Consider the following 24,427-nt stretch of genomic DNA (forward strand, 5'->3'; position numbering starts at 1 on the left):
ATGTCTTCGTCCAGTAATCTGCCGATCCGGCTCAGCTCTCACCTGAGCCGGTCCAGAAAAGAGTCAATGACTGTCCTCTCACTTAGTCATGAGATCCAGCCTGGGATGGATCAGGGCAGCATTGCTGGGTAAATCTCCTCTGCTAGTCTCTCACACCAGCAGAGGGTTAGTAGCCAGTTAGTAGTTAGGCTCATTACGGAATATCATATGTTCCAGAATATTACAGGGGGTCACAGGAATAGGAAAAAGTCAAAATATCCCAAATCCTGTTCTAGTTTCTAACCGGGATCAACCAGCCTCAAGTGTAAACTCATCTTGGGCAGTAACGCAGCAGAGATAATCATACTCATATACGTTGAACCCATCTCTAGGGCAGCGGGGACTCAATCATAGATGTTAAGTGTTCAAATGGTAGATCTAAGGGTCCCCAGCTAACTTTTAACTTATTTCAAGGCTGCTGAAGCTGTTCCAGTTTCATAAGCAAGTCAGCGGGGATCGATTGAGGCCGGTAACGGCGCCCAACAGCTGATTCAGGGCGCCAGTTGATCAGCGATAGATCATAAGACACCTGGCCAGATGGTAAATCTAAGCGTCCATAGGTAACTTTTAGCTGATTTCAGGGCTGACGAAGCTGTTCCAGTTCATATGTAGGTCAGCGGGGATCGATTCAGGCCGGTAACGGCGCCCAACAGCTGATTTCGGGTGCTTGCTGATCAGCGGAAGACCACAAGTCCTCCGGCCAGATGGTAAAATTTAAGGGTCCATAGGTAACTTTAGTTAATTTCAGGCTGCTGAAGTTGTTCCAGTCCCATACTGTATTTAAGTCAGCGGGGATCAATTCAGGCTGGTAACGGCGCCCAACAGCTGATTCCCACGCCAGCTGATCAGCGGCAAACCACAAGTCATTTAGACATTGCCGCCGTTGCCGCCGCCGCTGCTCTGCTCCGGAGGGGGGAGGCAAGGCTCCTTCAGGCTGCTGAAGTTGTTCCAGTCCCATATGTAAGTCAGCGGGGATCAATTCAGGCTGGTAACGGTGCCCAACAGCTGATTCTGGCACCAGCTGATCAGCGGCAAACCACAAGTCATTTAGTCATAGCCGCTGTTGCCGCCGCCGCTGCTCTGCTCCGGAGGGGGTAGGCAAGGATCCACACCGCAAAACGGTGCTAGCCTGCTGTTTTTGCACTTCCCCTCTGAGTATGCACCTCGGCTGGGTCCCAGTGAGCCCCCCGGTCACCCATTGTATCGGCTCACCGTGGAGCTCAACAACCGCCGCCCATGGTCGCCGCCATCTTGGGGAAAAAATATTAACAGATTTCTTAAATCAGGGCTTTTCAACCAGTGGTACGGGTACCACCTGTGGTACATTGTCACCTGGCAGGTGGTACGCGACCATCCTAGAAAAGTGGTACTGGGGGAGGGGAATGAGCTGAACTGGTGGTAGCACTGCATAAGCCTGAGCAAGAGATGGCTGGAGCTGCAGGGCTGTCAGGGCTCAGTGGAAGCACCAGGATCAGCGCCAGTCTCCATCTGCAGCTCGGCACTGATCCTGGTGCTTCTGAGCCCAGAAGAAGTGCCATTCAGCTGGAATGTTGCAGCATCTCCAGGGTCTTGTGATTTACCTTCAGATGCTTGGCAACTGAGTCATATTTATGATGGTCACAATGTCCCAGGGTCATGTGAAGTGACCAAAACCTGCTGCAACTACCCAGCAGACGGGGGAATAAAAACCAAACACCCCCCACCCCACCCCCGCTGCCAATCCTCAACAGAAATGCTCACAACAATGAAAACCTCAGACAGGAGGAAGAGCGCCGCTGGGCGGGCAGGCAGGTGTCTTGCTTGGCTGTGGCTTGGGGGCACTCTTTTTGGTGCCATTGTAACTTCGAACAGTCATTAAGCAAACTGTTGTAAGTTGAGGACTACCTGTACTTCATCACTTTTTTCCTTCTTTTTTTTTGTCATCAAATTTTTGACAACTTGCTATGCGACTGGTGATACTCAGATGTTGCCATATCCTAAAAGTGGTACAATGGGTGAAAAGGTTGAAAAGCCTTGCTAAAGAACACTCAGAACAGGGTTCCGGCACTTTTTTTTGCACACACACACACACACACACACACACACACCTGAAGGAAACTGTTTCCAGAGAGCCAAATTCTCCTCAGCAGCACACCAAGGAGGCAGCCAGATTGCAGAGCACCAGAATGCATTGCAGTGACTGGCCTTCAGATGGCTCAAATCGAAGGAAACATGTTCCTTATGGGCTAATTAAAAAGTGGGAGGGTAAGAAGGGCTGAGCATGAACAGGTTGCCTAGCAACCTGCTTGAACAGTCTCCATAACATTCAGCTCCCGGTGCAGAACGCCTTGCCTTTTTTTCTCTCTCCTTGAGTGGTCGAGTACTGATCATGGTCATCCAGAAACTTCTAGTGTTTGAAACCTACTATATGTTTTTTTTAAAAAAGAGGGAAAGTTCCTTATATGAGAAAAAAAATAATTCAATACTGTATCCACATCTGACATGGTATGTTTTGGATTCTAGTATTATGAGGAATTGAATTAAATTGTCATTATTCGTGTGATCCATCCTTTTCATTTTCCAGTTCAAATACATTGTACAAGAGAGAGCAGAAACTATCATAAAGTTTTACCATGTCTGTAAAAGAGAAGAATGAAAAGAATGCTGTTTTGTTTTGATTTTTTTGTTGTCGTTTCTATCTTGAGTTACTAACAATGGAATAAATGTTTTTATTAAGCATCAGATATGAGAGTTATTATCATTTTAGAATATATCTGTTCTCTTGCTCTACTTCAGTAACAAAGGATTTCAACCAATAAAGAACATTTCTCCATATTTTGATAGCAAAAATTGTTTAACTAAAAAGGATAGAAAGAAAGGCAAAAAGACCCACTTACAGTACAAGAAAAACTATGACATGAACTTCAGCTAAAAAGAATAAAAGCAGAAATAGTGTGCCCAAACTGATGAAGAAACAATTGTCTTGGATGAGCCATTTAAGAAAGACAATCCCCCCAATAGGTTTTGCAATGCATACAAAGAGCATCTTTTTATTTGTTCCTTTCTAACTATTGTTAGCAAAATTGAATGGGTATATGTCCTGAATATACATATCAAGGCTCAAATAGTTTTGTATTAAAATTATGCCAGTTTGACAGGTTGATATTATAAGATAAGAAAATTAATTATGTACACTAAAGAATATTGATGCATATTCGTTAGTGTGTATTTAACACACACACACACACACACACACACACACACAAACACACACATATATATATATATATATATATATATATATATATATATATATATATATATATATATATATGTTAAATGTTTGTTAAGCATTCAGAATACACTTGCTTAGTCCCAGACACGGGACAAATCTTATTACCTGTTTTAGCCTAGCCCAAGGCCATCTACAGGCAGTAGCCACAGCAGTGGCAGCTCATATTTGTGTAAATTTTTTGGCTTGCTAACAAAGAATCTCCCTTTATTCTGTGTTCGCAAGCCAAAAAATTTACACACACACACACACACACACACACACACACACACACACACACACACACAAGTGACTGAAACTTAACATTAAGAAAACCAAGATCATGGCATCCGGCCCTCTCAATTCCTGGCAAATAGATGGGGAAGAAATGGAGGTAGTGACAGATTTTATTTTACTGGGCTCCAAGATCACTGCAGATGGGGACTGTAGCCAAGAAATTAAAAGACATTTGTTCCTTGGGAGGAAAGCAATGGCAAATCTAGACAGCACACTAAAAAGCAGAGACATCACCTTGTCAACAAAAGTGTGTATAGTCAAGGCTATGGTCTTCCAAATTGCAATGTATGGCAGTGAAAGCTGGACCATAAAAAAGGCTGAGCGCCAAAGAATTGAGGCCTTTGAACTATGGTGCTGGAGAAGACTCCTACGAGTCCCTTGGACTGCAAGGCGATCAAACCGGTCAGTCCTAGAGGAGATCAACCCTGACTGCCCTTTAGAAGGCCAGATCCTGAAGCTAAAACTCAAATACTTTGGCCACCTAATGAGAAGGAAGGACTCACTGGAGAAGAACCTAATTCTGGGCAAGATTGAGGGCAAGAGAAGAAGGGGACGACAGAGAATGAGGTGGCTGGATGGAGTCACTGAAGCAGTAGGTGTGAGCTTAAATGGACTCCAGAAGATGGTAGAGGACAGGAAGGCCTGGAGGAACATTGTCCATAGGGTCGCGATGGGTCGGACACGACTTCGCAACTAACAACAACAACAACAATGATCAACCAACTGAACTTCAAGGATGAGTTGAACATGCATCTTAGCTTAGAAAACTTTTACACTAAAGGTAAAAATTGGGCTTCTTTGAATACATGGAAAAGTTGTAGAGCTGAGGCTGCTTATCTGCACAGTGGTATTGAAAATAATAAGTCAGTATTTAAGCACTTTGACTTGTTCTATCAAATGATGTTTTTGTTACTACAAATGTAACATTAAACTTTTAGCAATCACCATCATCTTGATTTTGAGGTAGTAGATCTTAAGCTTTATTCTTAACAGTACTCAGAAAACATATGAAATGTTTGCTTCAGGCCATTCTGCACATATAAATGTAAAGCAGCATCTGCATAAAGGGGGTAAGGAACACTTTCTATATACCAGTGCTGAAAAATAGAAACTGAATCGTTGAATTGAGCTATAAAAAGATTGAAAATAAGAGATGTGAAAAATGCACCCTTCTATAAATCCAGAATATTACCTATGAACTTTCATTCAATTTCGCTCAAACCTTTCTTAAGGAACTGAAAATCTTCTGTCGTGCTGAGGACTGCCAGATGTGATCCTCAGAGGAAAGCTCCAATCACAGAGGTGCAGATGAATCTCTGCTCTTGGAATGGTAACCATCAGCTTGATGCCTATTAGGTTCCTTTGTGCTGCTACACTTATTAATGTTTTTCACATAGGGTATAAATTATATCCCAAAGCAAGCCAAGGTTTTTCTAAATCATTTGGTGGTGGTGATGCTTCATGTTTATTTTTTGGTCAAAGCTATTTCTCCCATTTTAACTACCTACTCATTAAATAAAATATATAACTTTGTTTAAAGGATTCATATGACTACTAATCTCAGAATGGTGACTCTGAGCAGCTTACATTGATTTAAAGAGTAATACATATAAAGCAAAATGTTTTCTATGGGTTCAGTGGATATAAGGCCTGAAATAAATTTCTGATGTCACACAGTTCTAGGGAAAATAGGGGTAGTATAAAAATTTGCTTAATACTATTTTCAGCTATAAGAGAAGACAGAAAGAAAAACATAGCTATTTTAGTTGTGATAAATAGACCGAAATTTTGAAGATTTCCTGCTGTAATCAAGAGAAAGGGATTTACAAGATGTAGTATTGGCATGCATAGGCAGCCGAGAAATTTCCAAATTTCACCCTGGTTTAACAAGCAAGTAAAGAAGAGAAACCAGTTCTTGCTATTAATATATCTCACATCCAGAAAGGAAGGTTTTAAATCGGATTATTAAGAATTTTTTAAAAGCAAGTTTTATTAGTTTTTCAATTTACAACCTATATGTTTAGAAAGCATCATGATACATGGGTAGTCATCAACTGAGTAACGGTATTTTCAATACATAGTTTGGGTTACCTTATCATAACATCCTTCTCTATTTCCCTCAACATTCAATACAATGTATTTAAACTAACAAATTTCTAGGAATAGCATGGTCAATTAGAGAATATTTTATCAATCCAATTTCAATAGGTTATATCTATATCCTAATATTAAATTTTATCTAATATTGATGTTAATTATGGTATTCAAGTTTAACTTTTAACATCCCAAGTAGTATTCACAACCCAAAGTTCCCTTATCTTATTACACCAAAGATTGTATCATCTAACATACACCAATAGTTAAATAGCTAGCTTCTGTCTAATAAATTGTTTATTTCATATCCTAATACATCACAGGTTACCAATTGGAGAGTCTATATTTATCAATCTACTTCTACTTATACATAACCAAAATTTTAACATCAAACATAGGATCCATAAGCCAGATTTCCATTATATCAATATAAAAATTTATAGTATTTGGAATAAGCTTAATAAATACTTAAACACATTTTAATTCTATCTCAGGAATATTTTCTATTTCAGGTCCTAATAAGTCACTAATTACTAACAAAATGACGTACAATAATTCTCTAGGAATTCATTTTTTAAATCTAACTCAAAGTTTCTTTTTTTACCAGTCGGGTTTCCAGACCCAGGGATTTAAATTGCCAAGTAGGTCTTCATTTACTCGCATGCATATTATTTGCACCAAAGGAGGCCATCCAACCATCAGCAATTTACAAAGGTTGAACCATTTATAGTCATTATATTATTGCCATGTTAATTCCACTTTCTGTCCTTATCATCATGGGGGATTGGAATGCTAAAGTAGGAAGCCAAAAGATAACCGGAATAACAGGCAAGTTTGGCCTTGGAATACAAAATGAAGCAGGGCACAGGCTGATAGTATTTTGTCAAGAGAATACGATGGTCATAGCAAACACTCTTTTCCAACAACACAAGAGACATCTCTACACATGGACATCACCAGACGGTAAACACAGAAATCAGATTGACTATATGCTCTGCAGCCAAAGATGGAGAAGCTCTATACAGTCAGTAAAAACAGTCAGTAAAAACAGTCATGGGGGATTGGAATGCTAAAGTAGGAAGCCAAAAGATAACCGGAATAACAGGCAAGTTTGGCCTTGGAATACAAAATGAAGCAGGGCACAGGCTGATAGTATTTTGTCAACAGAATACAATGGTCATAGCAAACACTCTTTTCCAACAACACAAGAGACATCTCTACACATGGACATCACCAGACGGTAAACACAGAAATCAGATTGACTATATGCTCTGCAGCCAAAGATGGAGAAGCTCTATACAGTCAGTAAAAACAAGACCAGGAGCTGACTGTGGCTCAGACCATGAGCTTCTCATTGCAAAGTTTAGGCTTAAACTAAAGAAAGTAGGGAAAAGTGCTAGGCCAGTCAGGTATGAATTAAATCATATCCCTGTTTAATATGCAGTAGAGGTGACAAATAGATTTAAGGAATTAGATCTGATAGAGTGCCTGAAGAACTATGGACAGAGGTTCTCAACATTGTACAACAGGTAGCAACCAAAAGCATCCCAAAGAAAAAGAAATGCAAGAAAGCAAAATGGCTGTCTGAGGAATCTTTGCAAATAGCTGAGGAAAGGAGGGAAGCGAAAGGCAAGGGAAAAAAAAGAAAGATACGCCCAATTGAATGCAGAATTCCAGAGAATAGCTAGAAGAGATAAGAATGCCTTCTTAAATGAACAGTGCAAAGAAATAGAAGAAAACAATAGAATAGGGAGGACCAGAGATCTTTTCAAGAAAATTGGAGAGATGAAGGGAACATTTAATGCAAAAATGGGCATGATAAAGGACCAAAACAGCAGGGACCTAACAGAGGCAGAAGAGATTAAGAAGAGGTGGCAAAATTACACAGAAGAATTATACAAGAATGAGCTTAATGTCCCTGATAATCACAATGAGGTGGTCACTGACCTCGAGCCAGACATCCTAGAATGTGAAGTGAAGTGGGCCTTAGAAAAGTTGAGCAACAACAAAGCTAGTAGAGGTGACAGTATTCCAGCTGAGCTATTCAAAATCTTAAAAGACGATGCAGTAAAAGTGCTACACTCAATTTGCCAGCAAATTTGGAAAACTCATCAGTGGCCAGAGGATTGGAAAAGATCAGTTTACATTCCAATTCCAAAGAAAGGCAGTGCCAAAGAATGTTCAAACTATCGCACCATTGCACTCATTTCTCATGCTAGTAAAGTTATGCTTAAAATCCTACAAGCTAGACTCCATCAGTATGTGGATCGAGAACTACCAGAAGTGCAGGCAGGATTTCGAAGAGGAAGAGGAACTAGAGATCAAATTGCCAACATATGCTGGATCATGGAGAAAGCTAGAGAGTTCCAGAAAAACATCTAATTCTGCTTCATTGACTATGCTAAAGCCTTTGATTGTGTGGATCATAACAAACTGTGGCAAGTTCTTAAAGAGATGGGCATACCAGACCATCTTATTTGTCTCTTGAGAAACCTATATGCGGGCCAAGAAGCAACAGTGAGAACTGGACTCGGAACCACTGTTTGGTTCAAAATTGGGAAAGGAGTCCGGCAAGGCTGTATACTGTCACCCTGCCTATTTAACTTGTATGCAGAGCACATCGTGAAAAAGGCAGGGCTAGATGAATCAAAAGTTGGAATTAAGATTGCTGGAAGAAATATCAAGAACCTAAGATATGCAGATGATACCACTCTAATGGCAGAAAGTGAAGAAGAACTAAAGAGCCTCTTGTTACGGGTGAAGAAGGAGAGTGCAAAAGTTGGGTTGAAACTTAACATTAAGAAAACCAAGATCATGGCATCTGGCCCTCTCAATTCCTGGCAAATAGATGGGGAAGAAATGGAGGTAGTGACAGATTTTTTTTTCCTGGGCTCCAAGATCACTGCAGATGGGGACTGTAGCCAAGAAATTAAAAGACGCTTGCTCCTTGGGAGGAAAGCCATGGCAAATCTAGACAGCACACTAAAAAGCAGAGACATCACCCTGTCAACAAAAGTGTGTATAGTCAAGGCTATGGTCTTCCCAGCTGCAATGTATGGCTGTGAAAGTTGGACCATAAAAAAGGCTGACTGCCAAAGAATTGAAGCCTTTGAACTATGGTGCTGGAGAAGTCTCCTGCGAGTCCCTTGGACTGCAAGGTGATCAAACCGGTCAGTCTTAGAGGAGATCAACCCTGACTGCTCTTTAGAAGGTCAGATCCTGAAGTTGAAAGTCAAATACTTTGGCCACCTAATGAGAAGGAAGGAGTCACTGGAGAAGAGCCTAATGTTGGGAAAGGTTGAGGGCAAGAGAAGAAGGGGATGACAGAGAATGAGGTGGCTGGATGGAGTCACTGAAGCAGTAGGCATGAGCCTAAATGGACTCCAGAAGATGGTAGAGGACAGGAAGGCTTGGAGGAACGTTGTCCATAGGGTCATGATAGGTCGGACACGACTTCGCAGCTAACAGCAACAGCAACAACATATGTATATGTGTATGTGTGTGTGTATGTATGTGTATATATATATATATATATATATATATATATATATATATATATATATATATATATATGGGACGCGGTGGCTCAGTGGGTTAGGACGCTGAGCTTGTCGATCAGAAGGTTGGCAGTTTGGCGGGTCAAATCCCGAGTGCCGCGTAACAGAGTGAGCGCCTGTTACTCGTCCCAGCTTCTGCCAACCTAGCAGTTCGAAAGCACGTAAAAATGCAAGTAGAAAAATAGGGACCACTACGGTGGGAAGGTAACAGCGTTCCGTGCACCTTTGGTGTCTAGTCATGCCGGCCACATGACCACGGAGACGTCCTCGGACAAGCGCTGGCTCTTCGGCTTTGAAACGGAGATGAGCACCGGCCCCTAGAGTTGGAAACGACTAGCACGCATGTGTGGGGGAACCTTTACCTTTATATATATATATGTGTGTGTGTATGTATGTGTATATATATATATATATATATATATATATATATATATATATATATATATATATATATATATATATATATATATATATATGTTAAATGCTTGTTAACTATTTAGATTACCTTGCTAGGCCCCAAACATGGGACAAATCTTTATTTCCTGTTTCAGACTTGGAAATTTGGAAACTAAAAGTGTTTTTAAGACCTTTTTTTAAAAAGAAAGTAAGACTTGAAAAGTTTACAATATAAGTTTTCGATTTTAAAACTGAAAAACAGCATTGATGACATCTAGTGGTGAATTATGGCACTACAACTCACAGCTAGATAAGATTTTGCTTGGACTTGAAGCTTTTACTTTTGAGAATTGCAGCTAAGAAAAAGGAACAGACTTTGGGGATGTTTATCTGTGTGGCAGAAATGATAATATTATTCTAAAATTGCCCTGTCTGAACTATGAACACAAATACTGACTTTCAGAACTTTATTGTGGAACTATTTTCCTGTAGAAGAAACATACACTATTGCCTGATATGATGGAACACTTTGGATTATAAATCTTGATTGTTAAAACACATTTAATTGTTCTTTTTTTCTTCCTGGACAGAAAGCATATTTTTCTCATTGGACAGAAAATATTGAATTTTACTTACATCTGCTTAGGGAGGTTTAAGAATGGCTAGTTGGTTGGATAAATTTATAAACGCTACTTACAAAAAATGAAATGGATGTTCCCTACTTAGCTCTAAATTGTAAAAGGCCACCCTTAACATCTCCAGAAGCCTCAGTTTGCCATATCACCAAGAAAATACTGATGATCCACAGAAAGAAATTCTCTCCATGTTGAAATTAATACAAGAAACAGTTGCTTTAGCTCCTGATGAGATTAAAAATAACACAAAGGAGATAAAAGAACAATTTTCTAATTTAAATCTACAAACTCAGAAAATAATTACAGAGAAGGAACCAGCAACCCAGAAAATTGATGGAAAACTAGAGAATGCTCACACAAACATTGAGGATCTAAAGGAAGAAACTAACAACCAGAGTCAGATAAATGAAGACTTAGAAGACACAATGATAATATTGGAAATGTAAAAGACATTTTACAAACCAAGCTTTCAGAACATACTGGGTGATAAAGAAGGAGAGCTAATGGAATGGAAGATGAAGCCATTAACAGAACTGTGGGGAACTGGAGAAGGAGGGAGGCTGTTTAATGAATATCAACGGACTAGCTCTTCCAAAAATACTTTAACTAAATTGTTTCTCTTGTTTCAAATAATATACAGAAAAATAGAGGAATAATTATTTGATAATACAAATGCACTGACTTGGAAAGTTAGTTGGCAAAGGAAGAAAACTAGAGTAAGACTGAAGGAAAAAGAAGCTTTGACCTATTAGAGGGGATGTTAAATTTTGGTTACAGTATTGACCTAGATAATTGGCAATCACTAACGCTAGCCACCTCCTATAAAGAGAATCTGTACAAGATGTTTCATAGATGGCACTTTCCCCCTACAAGGTTAGCAAAAATAGATAAAAAAATCTCACCGACTTGCTGGAAATGCAGAAGGCTTCCAGGGACATACTATCATATGTGGTGGGAATGTTCAAAAGCGCAAAATTTTTGACAGCAGATTAAAAATTGGTTGGAAGAAATATTATTACAAAAAATGGATTTAAAACCAGAAACCTTCTTATTAGGGATTATTAATGATAAACTCAGCAAAGCATCTTTCTATTTATTATTCCATATTTTAACCACAGCAAGATTGGCATATACCCAAAAATGGAAAAGAAAGGAAACACCCACTGAAGAAGAAATAATAGATAAAATTTTATCCTGCGCCGAAATGGACAGGTTAACCCTAGAGATTAAAAACAAGACTGAAATAGAGTATTATGAAATTTGGCAAAATTTGTACAGCCGGTTAGAGATAAGGAGGATCGCTGAGATGACTATTGTTTGATTAGTTGATAACGTAAGGACTTCTTATTAGCACCTATATCAGGACACATCTGAAAGATATGTAAATATAGTGCTGATGACTGAAAGACAGTTTACCAAAAAATTTACAGATGTTATATGTACAGTTTGTTATACTCTGTCCTGTCATAGAATGTATTTTAAGTTTTTTTTTTCTTTCTGTAAGATAAGGTAATACTAATAGTAGTGTTGTAGCCAGGGAAGTTGAATCATGTCCACTTTTGTTTTTAAATGTACATTTAATAAAATTTTCTAATAAAATAAAATAAAAAGAATTGTATTTGCTTAGTGTGGAAAAATGTCTACTACTAGAAGAAGAGAGGATGTACTGAAGGGTGTAATATTGGATTTAGTTTGAAGAAGCTTACATGTCCCACGGAATCACTAATGGTCTCAGTCATCATGTTGTTTATTAGGCACTTGATTGAAAAAATAGAAAATTAATAAAATATTTATAAAAAACAATATTGCAATCCTTCCCCAACCTTGTCACTTTTCAATGATTAGAATGACAACAGTCAAAACTATAGACTCAGAACTTCAGACATTAACATCTAAAAACATTTAAGACTGCCAAACTAAAAGACTTTTATGCATCAACATGTCTTCTGTAGCCCCAAATTATATTCCTATAATTTATGTATCTGTTTCTTGAGACAAAACATTTTAGACCCAATTGTCCCTTGTTAGGCCTGGAAAGGTTCTGTTCATTTGTGATAAACAAATTAAGTATCAGGATTTCCCAAATGTAAAGTGATTATTATGAGTTAATCACTTATTAATCCTGCTGTTTGTCAAATTCTCCTGTGCTGTTTCATTATACCTTAACAAAAGGACTATAAGATTTAGCAAAGCTAAAGATTAGAGACAAAAATTATATTCTTTTGTGGTCTCAGGTTTCCTACTTTATATATTCCAGTTAAATAACTTGAAAAACTTGAGATGCCTATTCATCCAAATTATTTTAATCATGATTATAATTAAAACTTAAAAAAAGAAGTCTGATTTAGATTATTTGTATTTGTACTCAAAATGATGGTAATATTGATGCTGATACTTTCTCAAATAGCTTGCCATGCTCATGTACTCAGATATTATGTCTGTGATCCACAACCTCCAGTTCATAAGTATTATAAGCTTGGAGATCTCATCATTGGTGCTGTTGTTTCTCTGACTTTTATTGTTTCTGATTCCCTGACTTTTGATGTAAAACCTCCACCAGTGGTATACCAAGATCTTAGGTAAGGATTCTCCTTTCCCCCCTTAAATCTACAGCTTAAGATGGATACAGCAGTCTGCTGCCAGCTTACAAATAAGTAAGCTGCTATAGAAAATATTGAGTTAGTAGTAAATTAGTTGCTTAATTTTAAATATCTTTAAATGTTAGTTCCTTAGCAAGTTTTCTGTCATTCCACTCCCACTTCTCCTATGCACTGACCTATTCTATTTTCATTGCCATCAAATCATATGTATATTTGTCCTAGGGATAATTATTTTCATTGTGTATCCCATCAAACACTGTAGATTTTCATTGTACGTGATCAGAAATAGAGATCTTTCTAAGTCATCCAGTCATTTTGCTATCATAATCAGTTGATTCCAAGATTTCTTGTAAAGAAAGCATCAATTAGCAGTAATTTTGATCTCACCCTATTTATAAATCTTTTTCCTCTTCCATTCAATTGTGTCCACTCTTCAGAAACTGTTTGGACACATTCCTATAGTTTTCTTGGTATTTTTTTTCCAGAAGTGGTTTGCCATTGCCTCCTTTTTGGGGATGAGCGGGTGTGACTAGTCCAAGGTCACCCAGTTGGCTTTTTTACCGAAGGCAGAACTAAAATTCACAGACTAGAACTCATGGTTATGGTTTCAAGCCTGGTTAATCACTGTAACAAACTGGCTTTCCATTTAGAACTGACATGTTCTGGTTTTTCCACCTTTGAATAATACATATCAGCACTTTAACCTTCTGGGAAGAAAGATTTTCTCTGAAACAAACACACCAATACAACGTGGGTCATGAACCTTCCTTTTTAAAAAGTAACATATATTATCTTTTGGCCAAAAATTGATAAGATAGCCATGCAGTGTTTGGAGCTCCTCCTTTCAATTTCTATTAAATGAACTCTATATTTTTGACCCTAATACCTTTGGCTGATATTATTACTACATAGATATGTAATTCTCAATATGCATTTGAATTGGATAATTACATTGTTTTATAAATTACCATCTAGAATAAAAGACAGTAGGAATTCATAGGAAATACTCTACTTATAATTAAAACTTACATTGACAAAGTTTATCTGTTATGAATACATAACTCCCAGAGTAAGGTTTATTTCAATAATAACAATAACAACAACAACAACAACAACAACAACAATAATAATAATAATAATAATAATAATAATAATAATAATAATAATAATGTGAAATATTTAGAAATAAGTGGGTTATAATCTACCCTGCTGATGCATAATGCAACTCTTGTTCTAGCATCCTGACTAAGCATTATCAGCACATTCTGGCTTTGACATTTGCAGTAAAGGAAATAAATGAAAATTTCCAGTTGCTACCTAATTTTTCCTTGGGTTTCCACATCTATGACAGCTATTTCAATGCAAAGAGAACATATCGTGCCACGATACAGCTAATGTCTACATCAGATAGATTCATTCCTAATTATAAATGTGGTATCCAAAATAACTTAATAGTAGTTATTGGAGGACTTGATGCTCAAACTTCCTTTCATATAGCAAATATTTTGGATATCTATAAAATTCCACAGGTAAGATAATGATTTTTTTCTTACACTGTAATATATTGGAATTAGGTTTCATTTTGTTCTTAATTTATTTATATTAAGATTATTTTTCATAGAATAAAAGACGTAGAACAAATCAGAAGGAAGGAAGGAAGGAAGGAAGGAAGGAAGGAAGGAAGGAAGGAAGGAAGGAAGGAAGGAAGGAAGGAAGGGACAATCTTATAGTCCCTCATCCCGCTTAGATATTATACAATATCATTAGCTTTATATAGGTTTCATTTCATTCTCATCTTTTCTTATTGGAATTTTCTATTCATAGAGACTGAAATACGTGGCTCAGGAATAATCAGGCAGGTCTTAAATTTTATGTAGATAAAACACAAATGTATTCATTTATTTATAAATAAACATTTTAAATAAACATTTTAAAATAAAACTACTTGAAGAACTATTCTAGCTTGAAAAATAATTGGTTGAAGGAAACTAGTATCGGATAGAAAGTATTTAATCCTCTGGAAATCCACATTGATAAGATCTCTTCCAGATCAAGCTCAATTCCTGATGACCATACGAATTTACCTGTGTAATTTTCATATAAATTCAAATAAAGAAATGGTTTGTTTTCTCTCTATAAATGGCTGCTCATTTCTCAGTTCTAGTACACAACCCTGGGAATCCTAATAGCTTTTATCACTGCATTAACTAAACTGATTCCTACTTTTGTATTAGAGCAGAGGTCCCCAACCTTTGGGGCACCAGGGACCGGTTCCATGGAAAGACATTTTCCCATGGACTGGAGAGTGCAAGGTTTTGTGTGCTGCCTGCATCCCTCGGATGGAGCTTTGCTTCTTTGTGTGGACCACTTTATGGCATACTGTAGCCCGGGACTGGTCCATGGACTGGGGTTGGGGACTTCTATTTTAGAGAATAGCAAACATTAATTAGATGATCCCCCTACCTTGACTTTTGAGTTAATATATTGTTACAAATTTAGATATGGCAGGATAACTAAGATTCTACACTGCCAAATTTCTATCAGGATTCCTCCAGTAAAAAAAAAATCAGAATGGAGGAGAAAGAAATGTGAATTATGTGTTCCTCTGAATATATTCCAATAAAGGGAATAAAACAATATGTTAGGCTCATTTATCTTCCTTTTCCTTAGAATCAACAAAAAGAGCAACATTTTACAGTCTTCCCTCTTATAAATATGGTTTTTAGGCAATAGCATAACTCAATGTGTTATCACAAGATCTTAAATCTAGAATTCATTGTCTGACAGGCAATTTAATATTCATCTATCCCTTTCATCATGTAGAAGTAACATTTTCAGCAGGTTATACTGTATAGATCCCATGGGGAACAATTGCTAGTTGGGAGAATATGGACAGTTGGTTGCACCTACTAAACTTCATTTTTTCATGCCTTGATCCAAGGTATTCCTCTTAGGATCACTTACAACCTGGAAATTATCCATTAAACATTATTTTTGTTGGCAGATATAAAGGTTTCCATAATCAGTTTGATGGTGGTTCAGACTGTCATTGTGAGATGGGAGCTCTTTGGTTGAAGAAATGGGTTTAAGAAAAATTATTCATGTTTTAGACTAGGATGAGGAACATCAGAAGAACAGAGTTGGAAAGGACCTTGGAGATCTAGTCTCAACTGCTGCTCAAGCAGGAGACCTTTACTATTTCAAATAAGTGATTGTCCAATCTCTTCTTTAAAACCTCCAGTGATCGAAACCCACAACTTCTCAAGGCAAGCTGTTCCACTGATTAATAGTGGAAAATTTCACCTTATTTTTCTCAGGAAATTCCTATTCTCAGGAAATTTCTCTTTAGTTCTAGCTTGGTTATCTCCTTGATTAGTTTCCATCCATTGCTTCTTATTCTGTCTTTAGGTGCTTTGGAGAATAGGTTGACCCCCTTGTTTTTGTGGCAGCCCCTTAGATATTGGAACACTGCTATTGTGATAGAAATTTTCACAAGATCTTAGAGTCAGGTTAGAGCATCTGATGGGATTGAAGAGGCAAACAGAATGAAGATGACAGAATGAATTCTACACCATATCACATCACTGCAAAACAGACTTCCCAATCTCACTCCTTGTATGTGAAATCAAAATTCTCAGAATTGTATTTAGAAACGTTGGAGATGGTTGCTCTCCAAAGAGTTCAGATTGATATCAGATTGGGACTGACTGCTACCATACACAAGTATATATGCATTTTGTATGCCTGAGATGTGGTCAAGTAGAGCAAATTATTTCATATTATTTTCTTTTGGATTGATTTAAGTATATTTAGACAGGAGTGCAAGTAATGTTTTATAGAATGTTCTTTTACATATAATCCTTCTGAATTTATATCATAACTTATTTCTGGAAGCTAGCAATGCTTTTTTTGGATCTACATGATAAAGACAAATACCTAATATTTTTAATGCTTATAAAGGCTATGGGTTTAAACCCTAGCTTCCTCTCTGCTGTCCATGACTTTCCGTGAGCCATTTTTGGTTCAGAAGATAAGAAGGACACTTTCAATTTTACATAAAGTACTGACCATAATTCTTTACTGTGACTATGGCTATTGAAATGCTAGTGCAGCTATTATGTTATGCTCTGATATGCATCACTTAAAAGTATTTTAAGCAATGTTTTATTTACAGCCAGTTTCTAGCAAAAATTAGTATGAAATTACAACATTCTGCATGATTTCAATCCATTCCTTTATAATTGATATCATTATCTGTCAATGACTGCATTCATATTCTCCTGGTGGCCATTGCAAACAATGCAAGGTGTTTTGTTACTTGTTTGTGTGCATCAGTTAGTAGGAAATTGATTTTTTACTTCTCTGCTGGGATGATTCAGTTGGGAATACAAAAACACAATGAATCTAACTTTTGGTTTATGATATATTTGTGATGTAGTAGTGGATCAGATCTTCCATTTATGAATTATCACAAATGTGTAAAAATGTGTAATTGTTAATCCTTTGTATCTTCCATCCAAATAGTCTCTTAGCATTATCTGAAAATGAGGTTCTGTGAAAGTTAGGTTCAGGGGCTGGGATGTGGGAGCCTGCAAATAAGATAACATCTATTTTCTATCTTTATGAAATCAATAGCACTTTGTTAACTTAAGCCTGTGTACATGCTTTTTATCTTGTCTAAAATCTTTTAATAAATAGTCATTCAGTAATTTATGATCATTTATGCAGTTCAACAATTCCTGAACTAGTAAAAATTTTGAGAATAATTTTAAATATAAAATTTATCCATCCACTACTGTTAAATTTTGGGTGGAGGCAGTATTTTATCAAATAAATGTCTGCCATCTTATATTATTGTCTGCAAAAATATAAATTTACTGCTTTTTTACTATTAAGTAAATTGATGAAAGAAACAGTTTGGTGTAGTGATTAAGGTAGCCAGCTAGAAACTGGGAGACTGAATTCTAGTCCTACTTTAGGCATAAAACCAGCTGGTTAATCTTGGGCTAGTCATTTTCTTTGAGGCCTAGGAAGGAGGCAATGGCAAACTACTTCTTAAACTGCAGGGATTTGTCCAGTTGGTCTCTGAATAAGACACAATCAAACAGAAGATAAACAAAAAGTTAATGGAAGGGTGACTTCTAATCTCAACATCATTGCAAAGTGTACTTGGGGTAAAGCTAGAATTCATAGAGATGGCCATAGATCATGGAAACATTTTTTTTTAACATATCAGTATTTGGGATGATACTGGATCAATGCCAATGTTGACAAGAAGTGATCTGAACTTTATTTTAAAATTGTCTGAAGATCCGGAGGTTCTCCATTGTCTTAAACCATCGTACATAGTATGTTGTAAAAATGTATAAATTGTAGAAGGTTTAAAAGTTTAAAATGCTATGCAAATGCTATTAGTAATCTGTTTCCTTTAATGAATTCTATTCAGATCATTTATGGATCAGCTCCAGAGGTGAATGATAAAACTCCAGGTCTGTCTTTCTACCAAATGGCCCCTAAAGATGATCTTCAGCATGTTGGAATCCTCTCTCTGCTTCTCTATTTCTCATGGACATGGATTGGGATCCTTGCTATGGACGATGACAAAGGAGAAAGATTTGTGCATGCTGTTATTCCAGCATTTTCTAATCAAGGCATCTGCTTTGCCTTCATAGAAATGTTCCCTAGAATAAATTACTCTGCAGAACATGAAAAAATGTTAATTCAAGAAGCAAAAATTTACGAAGTTGTCATGGCCAGCAATGCCAATATAGTGGTATACTATGGAGTATCTTATTCTGTTTTGTTTTTAATATGGTTTCCCTACATTTCTGAATTTGGAGTGCAAAGCTCATACATAAATCAATTAAAAGGTAAAGTATGGGTAATGACTACTCAGATGGAGCTCAGTGTTTTGAACTATCAAAGGACCTGGAGTTTAAAATTATTACATGGTGCTCTGTCCTTTACAATTCACACCAAAGAACTTCATGGGTTTCAAGATTTCATTCAGAGTCAGAAGCCATTAAGTAACAAAGAGGATGGCTTTCTGCTGGACTTTTGGCAACATGTCTTTAACTGTGCATTTCCAAATAAAATTCAGGATAAAGTTGTAGGACTCATTTGCACAGGCAAGGAGAACCTGCAGAATGTTCCTGGTCCTTTTTTTGAAATGAATATGATTGGTCATAGCTACAGTATATACAATGCTGTCTATAGTGTGGCCTATGCCTTACATGCCATGACTGCATCAAGGCTCAGACAAAAAGCAAGAATGGATCAATCCAAAATGATGCACTCTTTGCAGGTAAAAGGATTCAAATTTTCAGTATGGAAACTCGATAGAAATTTTATCCCTAGTTTCTTTATCTGTTCTCCATAAAATTGCAGATACATTGAACATGAACTTGAATTTTAGAGAAAGTTCATGCTTAACACTAATATTTATTGCACATCATGATGTGGAATAAAATAAAAGATACTGGAAAATTCAGCAGTATAAATGCAGTGTTGGTGGCGGTGCCTTTCTTTGAATATTTTATATTACAGATGTAATGGAGAGCAAAAATGTTAAGTCGGTTGAAGTAAACCTTGACCTAGACAGAAATTATTTTCTTTTTTAAAAAAAATATTCCATCTAATCTGTGAGCAGAGAAACTGAGTGTTCAGCTTTTGCAAATCTCTATAAAGCAGTGAGAAATTCTTCAATAGGATTTCCCCGTCCCCCCATTAAGCCACACAAATGAAAAGGCCTGATAGAAAGTTTTCCCTCATTATGGCTTTCCTTATGCTAGAAAATCAGGGAAAGGAAAGTAGGGGAAAGGAAGGAAAGTCTCATTTGAATTGACTTTTCCTTTTCAATCCAGCTTCATCACTTTCTCAGAAGTGTCTCATTCAACAACAGTGCTGGAGATGATATCTCCTTTGATGAGAACAGGAGGTTATTAGTTGGAATGGACATTATCAACTGGATTACTTCCTCGAATCTATCCTTTCGTAGAAAGAAAATTGGCAAAATGGCTCATGAAACTGCTCTAGGAGAAACATTGACCATCAGTAAAGATGCCATAGTATGGCACAGCTGGTTTAACCAAGTAAGTTTCATGATCCTTCAGTTTAATGATTAATTTGAATAACATTTGATTGAAACACTGAAAAAGTGCTATAAACAAACTGGTATAACAAATGAAGGTCTACTGAAACAATACCTCGAACATATCTTTATATTGACTGAAAATGTGTTGAGGGCAATGTAAAGCAGAGTATACATTGAATTATATACAGTATGAAAACAAAGTCTTCTCCAATTTTCAACCAAGCTACTAAGCATAATAAGAACAATGTTTACTGTTCAAACAACCTTTCCAGGTGTGCATATTTAGTGACAAACAAACACATATGAGTTCATATGTTGATATATGCATAAGCATGCTCTCCAGGCCTCTCAAGTAACTGCAGCATCAGTCTTATCTTCTAGCTTTTAATCTAATTAAAATTATTTAATTTAATTTTATTGGGTTTTAGTTTAATATCAGGGACTGTAATTTAATTAATAGTTTTAATTGATTTTAATTTTGTATACTATGTATTTTAATTTTCCCTGTAAACCGCCCTGAGTCCTACGGGAATAGGGCGGTATATAAATTTAAATAATAAATAAATAAATAAATAAATAAATAATCCATGCTCATACTTATTAAGAGTTTTTAATCAGAGAGGCTAGGAATAAAAATAAATGGTTCCAAAGACCAATTAGATTAAAATGTCAGGAGTTAGTCCAACAGCAATAGGATTTCTCCAAAGCATGCATCATGTACCCTTCATAATAGCTTTGCTTGTATAATTACTATAACAATTGATTTCACCCAAGTACTGCTGACTTGGATCTGCTCTGATTTTCTTAAAGATTAACTCCATTCACCATATTAGATCAGACTGGTTATTGTTAAATCCAAGCAGTCTCCTGTGATTCAGCCTTCTTGTGCACCCTTAATAAAAACGGGCATGTTTATGGATCAGGGGTGTCACACTGCCGGACCGTGGGCCAGACGCATCATGTGGAAGCTGCGCCCACCCCCATTGCCGATAATGACAAAATAGTTCCGATACGTTGCACGATGTCATGTGATGTCGTGAGTTTGACATGTCTGGAATAGATGGAGAAGTCTTAGACATTACAATTTACTTGGTGGGTTTAGTGGAGCTGGTTTCTGGCTCTGTCTCCTTATTGGAGATTTCTTTTTGGCAATTTTCATTATTTATATAATGATTGTAAGACTGGTTCATGGTGACTAAACATACACAGATATAGACAGTAGATGCATTACACACATAGCAATAGCACTTAAACTTACAGTATATACCACTTCACAGTGGTATACAGCCCTCTCTAAGTGGTTTACAGACTCAGCATATTGCTCCCAACAATCTTTGTCATCATTTTACCCAGGGCTTTTTTTCTCATAGAACGCTCAGAACAGAGTTCTGGCACCTTTTTTGGATGGAACCTTGTAGGGTAGGTAAGGTGGGTTGTATGACATGTGTGAGTTCCGGCACCTTTTTCTTTTACAAAAAAAGCACTGATTTTACCAACCCAGGAAAGATGGAAGGCTGAATCAATGCTGAGCTGGTGAGACTCAAACTGCCACACTGATGGCAGTCAGGAGTCAGGAGAAGTAGCCTGTAGTACTGCATTCTAACCACTGCACCACCAGATGTTACACACTCATAGCACTGTTCCTTCAAAGCAAGAGTCTTGATTCTCATGCCTCTTCCAATGACCTTGCATTCATATGGAATGGTATAATGTACCAAGTTTACAAATATATGTGTACATTTGGTAATACCATTATTTTACCATTTATCCAAACATTTGATAGAGTTTTTCAAAAAGGAATGAAAATGCAAAGTCTGGCCAGAATAAGCATGGTCTGACAAAGTTTAAATTATTAAATATTCAATCTATTAGATATCTTGTCCATTGAATAAATCATATGTAACACAACAGCAAATCTAATAAACAAAAATTAGATTGGAAGTCAGTGAAAATCTTTGCAAACAAAAATTCATGTACTTATTTATCTTTATGTAGCAGTAGATCTCACCTACAGGATAGCATTTTGACAAAGAAGTGGGAAATCTTTAAAATCTGATTCTTCTGCAACTCTAATAACAAAAGGAAATGAACAAGAATCAACCGGATTTTGAATCTATGATTATAGATTTTAACTCTCTTCTTACATTTCTAATCAGGTCCAGCCAACCTCGATATGTACTGAACATTGCCAACCTGGTACTAGCAAGAAAGTAAAGGAAGGGAAGCCATTCTGTTGCTATGACTGCATTCCATGTCCAGATGGAAAAATTTCAGAGAAGGAAGGTAAAAATTAAGATAAATAAAGAACTGTTATGTACAGATAATATCTATATCTACATGTGGGATATAAACATGTGTAAATAAGCTCCTATTCAATCATGGAGCTTAGTAAGTTATTTTTAATTACAGGTAGTTCTTGACTTACAACCACTATTGATCCCAGAATGTATGTTGTTAAGTGAGAAATTTGTTAAGTGAGTTTTGTCCCATTTTACCACTTTTCTTGCCAAACTGGTTAAGAGAATCACTGCAGTTATTAAATTAGTCTGAATTTTGATTACGTGATCATCGGGATGCTGCAGTGGTTGTAAGTGTGAAAAATGGTTGTAAGTCATTTTTTTCAGTGCCGTTATAACTTTGGTCACTAAACAAAATGTTGTAAGTCAAAGACTATCTGTACTCTTTCTCAAATAGACCTATCCATTGGGTCTCCATTCTTGTGCAGATAAAATGAGAGCTGTACTCTATGTCACCTTTAGCTTTTAAAGGAAAGGTAGGATATAAATAAAATGATGAATCAGTAATTTTCTGCCTTTGTCAGAGCTGAAAAATTCAGAGGAAAGTGTTGAATAGAAAGGGGATCCTTAGGAAAGGGTAAATGATGCATGATTGATACGTTTATGTTAATGTTCCCTGTTGGAACGATAGAGAAGAGAAAAAAAAGAATGGGAGGGGAAGTGGGGAAAAAGACAGCTCTACAAATCCTTAGGTCATGATCATCGTCATCATCATCATCATCATCATCATCATCATTGTTATCATCATCATAAGAAAGAGATTCAGGTAAAAGTTCTGTAATCAGAATTAATAATCGAGAGAGACAACTATCACTTTTTGAAATAAAGAAGTGTAATAAAATTACATTTTTAGGATCCCCTTGAGAAAAAAAAAGGTTGATTGAAAATGATCCATTTGGATCACTGATTGGGGCAAAGAGCATTTCCAGAAGGCTCCTAGCAACTATGTTTTGTGGCACCAGTTTGGGATATAGATTTGATACAGGAACTGAAACCATGTATTTTTCTTTTTCAGATATGAGAGATTGTTATAACTGCAGAAATGAATTCTATCCAAATAAAAATAAAAATTTCTGTCTGCCCAGATATCTAAGTTTCTTATCTTATGGAGAACCTCTTGGGATTAGTTTTTCTTTCTTTGCTCTCTTCTTTTCTTTGATTACAGCTCTGGTGCTGGGAATATTCCTAAAGTATCACAACAGCCCAATTGTTGTAGCCAATAATCGAAACCTGACTTACACAATTCTGGTGTCCCTCCTGCACTGTTTCTTTTGTGTGTATTTGTTCATTGGCCGTCCTAACCAGGTGACCTGTCTTATCCGACAAACTGCTTTTGGCATCATCTTCTCAGTGGTAGTTTCTTGTGTGCTGGCAAAGACTATCACAGTAGTTTTGGCATTCTTAGCCACCCACCCTGGATCCAAGATGAGGAGGTGGGTGGGGACAAGACTGACCAACTCAGTCCTTTTTTTCTGCTCTCTGATTCAGGCAAGCATTTGCATTTCATGGATGTGGACTTCTCCACCTTTTGTAGAGGTCGATACGCATTCCGTGAAGGAAGAAATCATACTGCGGTGCAATGAGGGGTCGATGGTCATGTTTTATTGTGTCCTGGGTTACCTGGGCTTTCTGGCTATTATCAGCTTCTCTGTGGCTTTTCTTGCCAGAAAGTTACCTGACACTTTCAATGAAGCCAAATTCATCACATTCAGTATGTTGGTGTTTTGCAGCGTGTGGTTGTCTTTTGTTCCAACCTATCTGAGCACCAAAGGAAAATACATGGTTGCTGTGGAAATCTTCTCCATCTTTGCTTCTAGTGCTGGTTTGTTGGGATTTATTTTTTTCCCCAAAAGTTATATTATTCTCTTGAGGCCAGAGCTGAACAAGAAAGAACAATTGATAAGAAGGAAGTGCTGAAGACCAAAGGCTTATTTTGCTCTTATAGAGAACCTAGAGATGACACATGTTCAGTTTGTCCTCTATAATGATATTATAGTGCTGTGAACATCCTGTTACCAGTTGCCCACATCTAACCTCCATCACACTTCTTTGTATCTCCTTGAGATTTGTACCTCTGGCCCTCAGCTCCCCCCATACACACAATCACAGAAACACACACACACACACACACACACACACACACACAGACACACACAAAGAAGGGTAGGA

General features: G+C 37.0%; 1 protein-coding gene across 1 annotated transcript; it reads left to right on the plus strand.

Moving 5' to 3' along the window:
* LOC308676330 (vomeronasal type-2 receptor 26-like) lies at positions 1–24,175 on the plus strand (the record flags this gene model as incomplete). The annotated part of the gene is made up of 8 exons (XM_081342141.1): positions 1–128; positions 825–1,133; positions 12,698–12,847; positions 14,106–14,397; positions 18,315–19,172; positions 19,732–19,959; positions 22,118–22,244; positions 23,274–24,175. 8 exons carry the CDS (start codon positions 1–3, stop codon positions 24,173–24,175), a joined length of 2,994 nt encoding a protein of 997 aa, XP_081198267.1.
* Positions 24,176–24,427: the final 252 nt, after the last annotated feature.

The sequence above is a fragment of the Vipera berus genome (genome assembly GCF_964194415.1).
Source record: "Vipera berus genome assembly, chromosome: W".
Lineage (NCBI taxonomy): Eukaryota > Metazoa > Chordata > Lepidosauria > Squamata > Viperidae > Vipera > Vipera berus.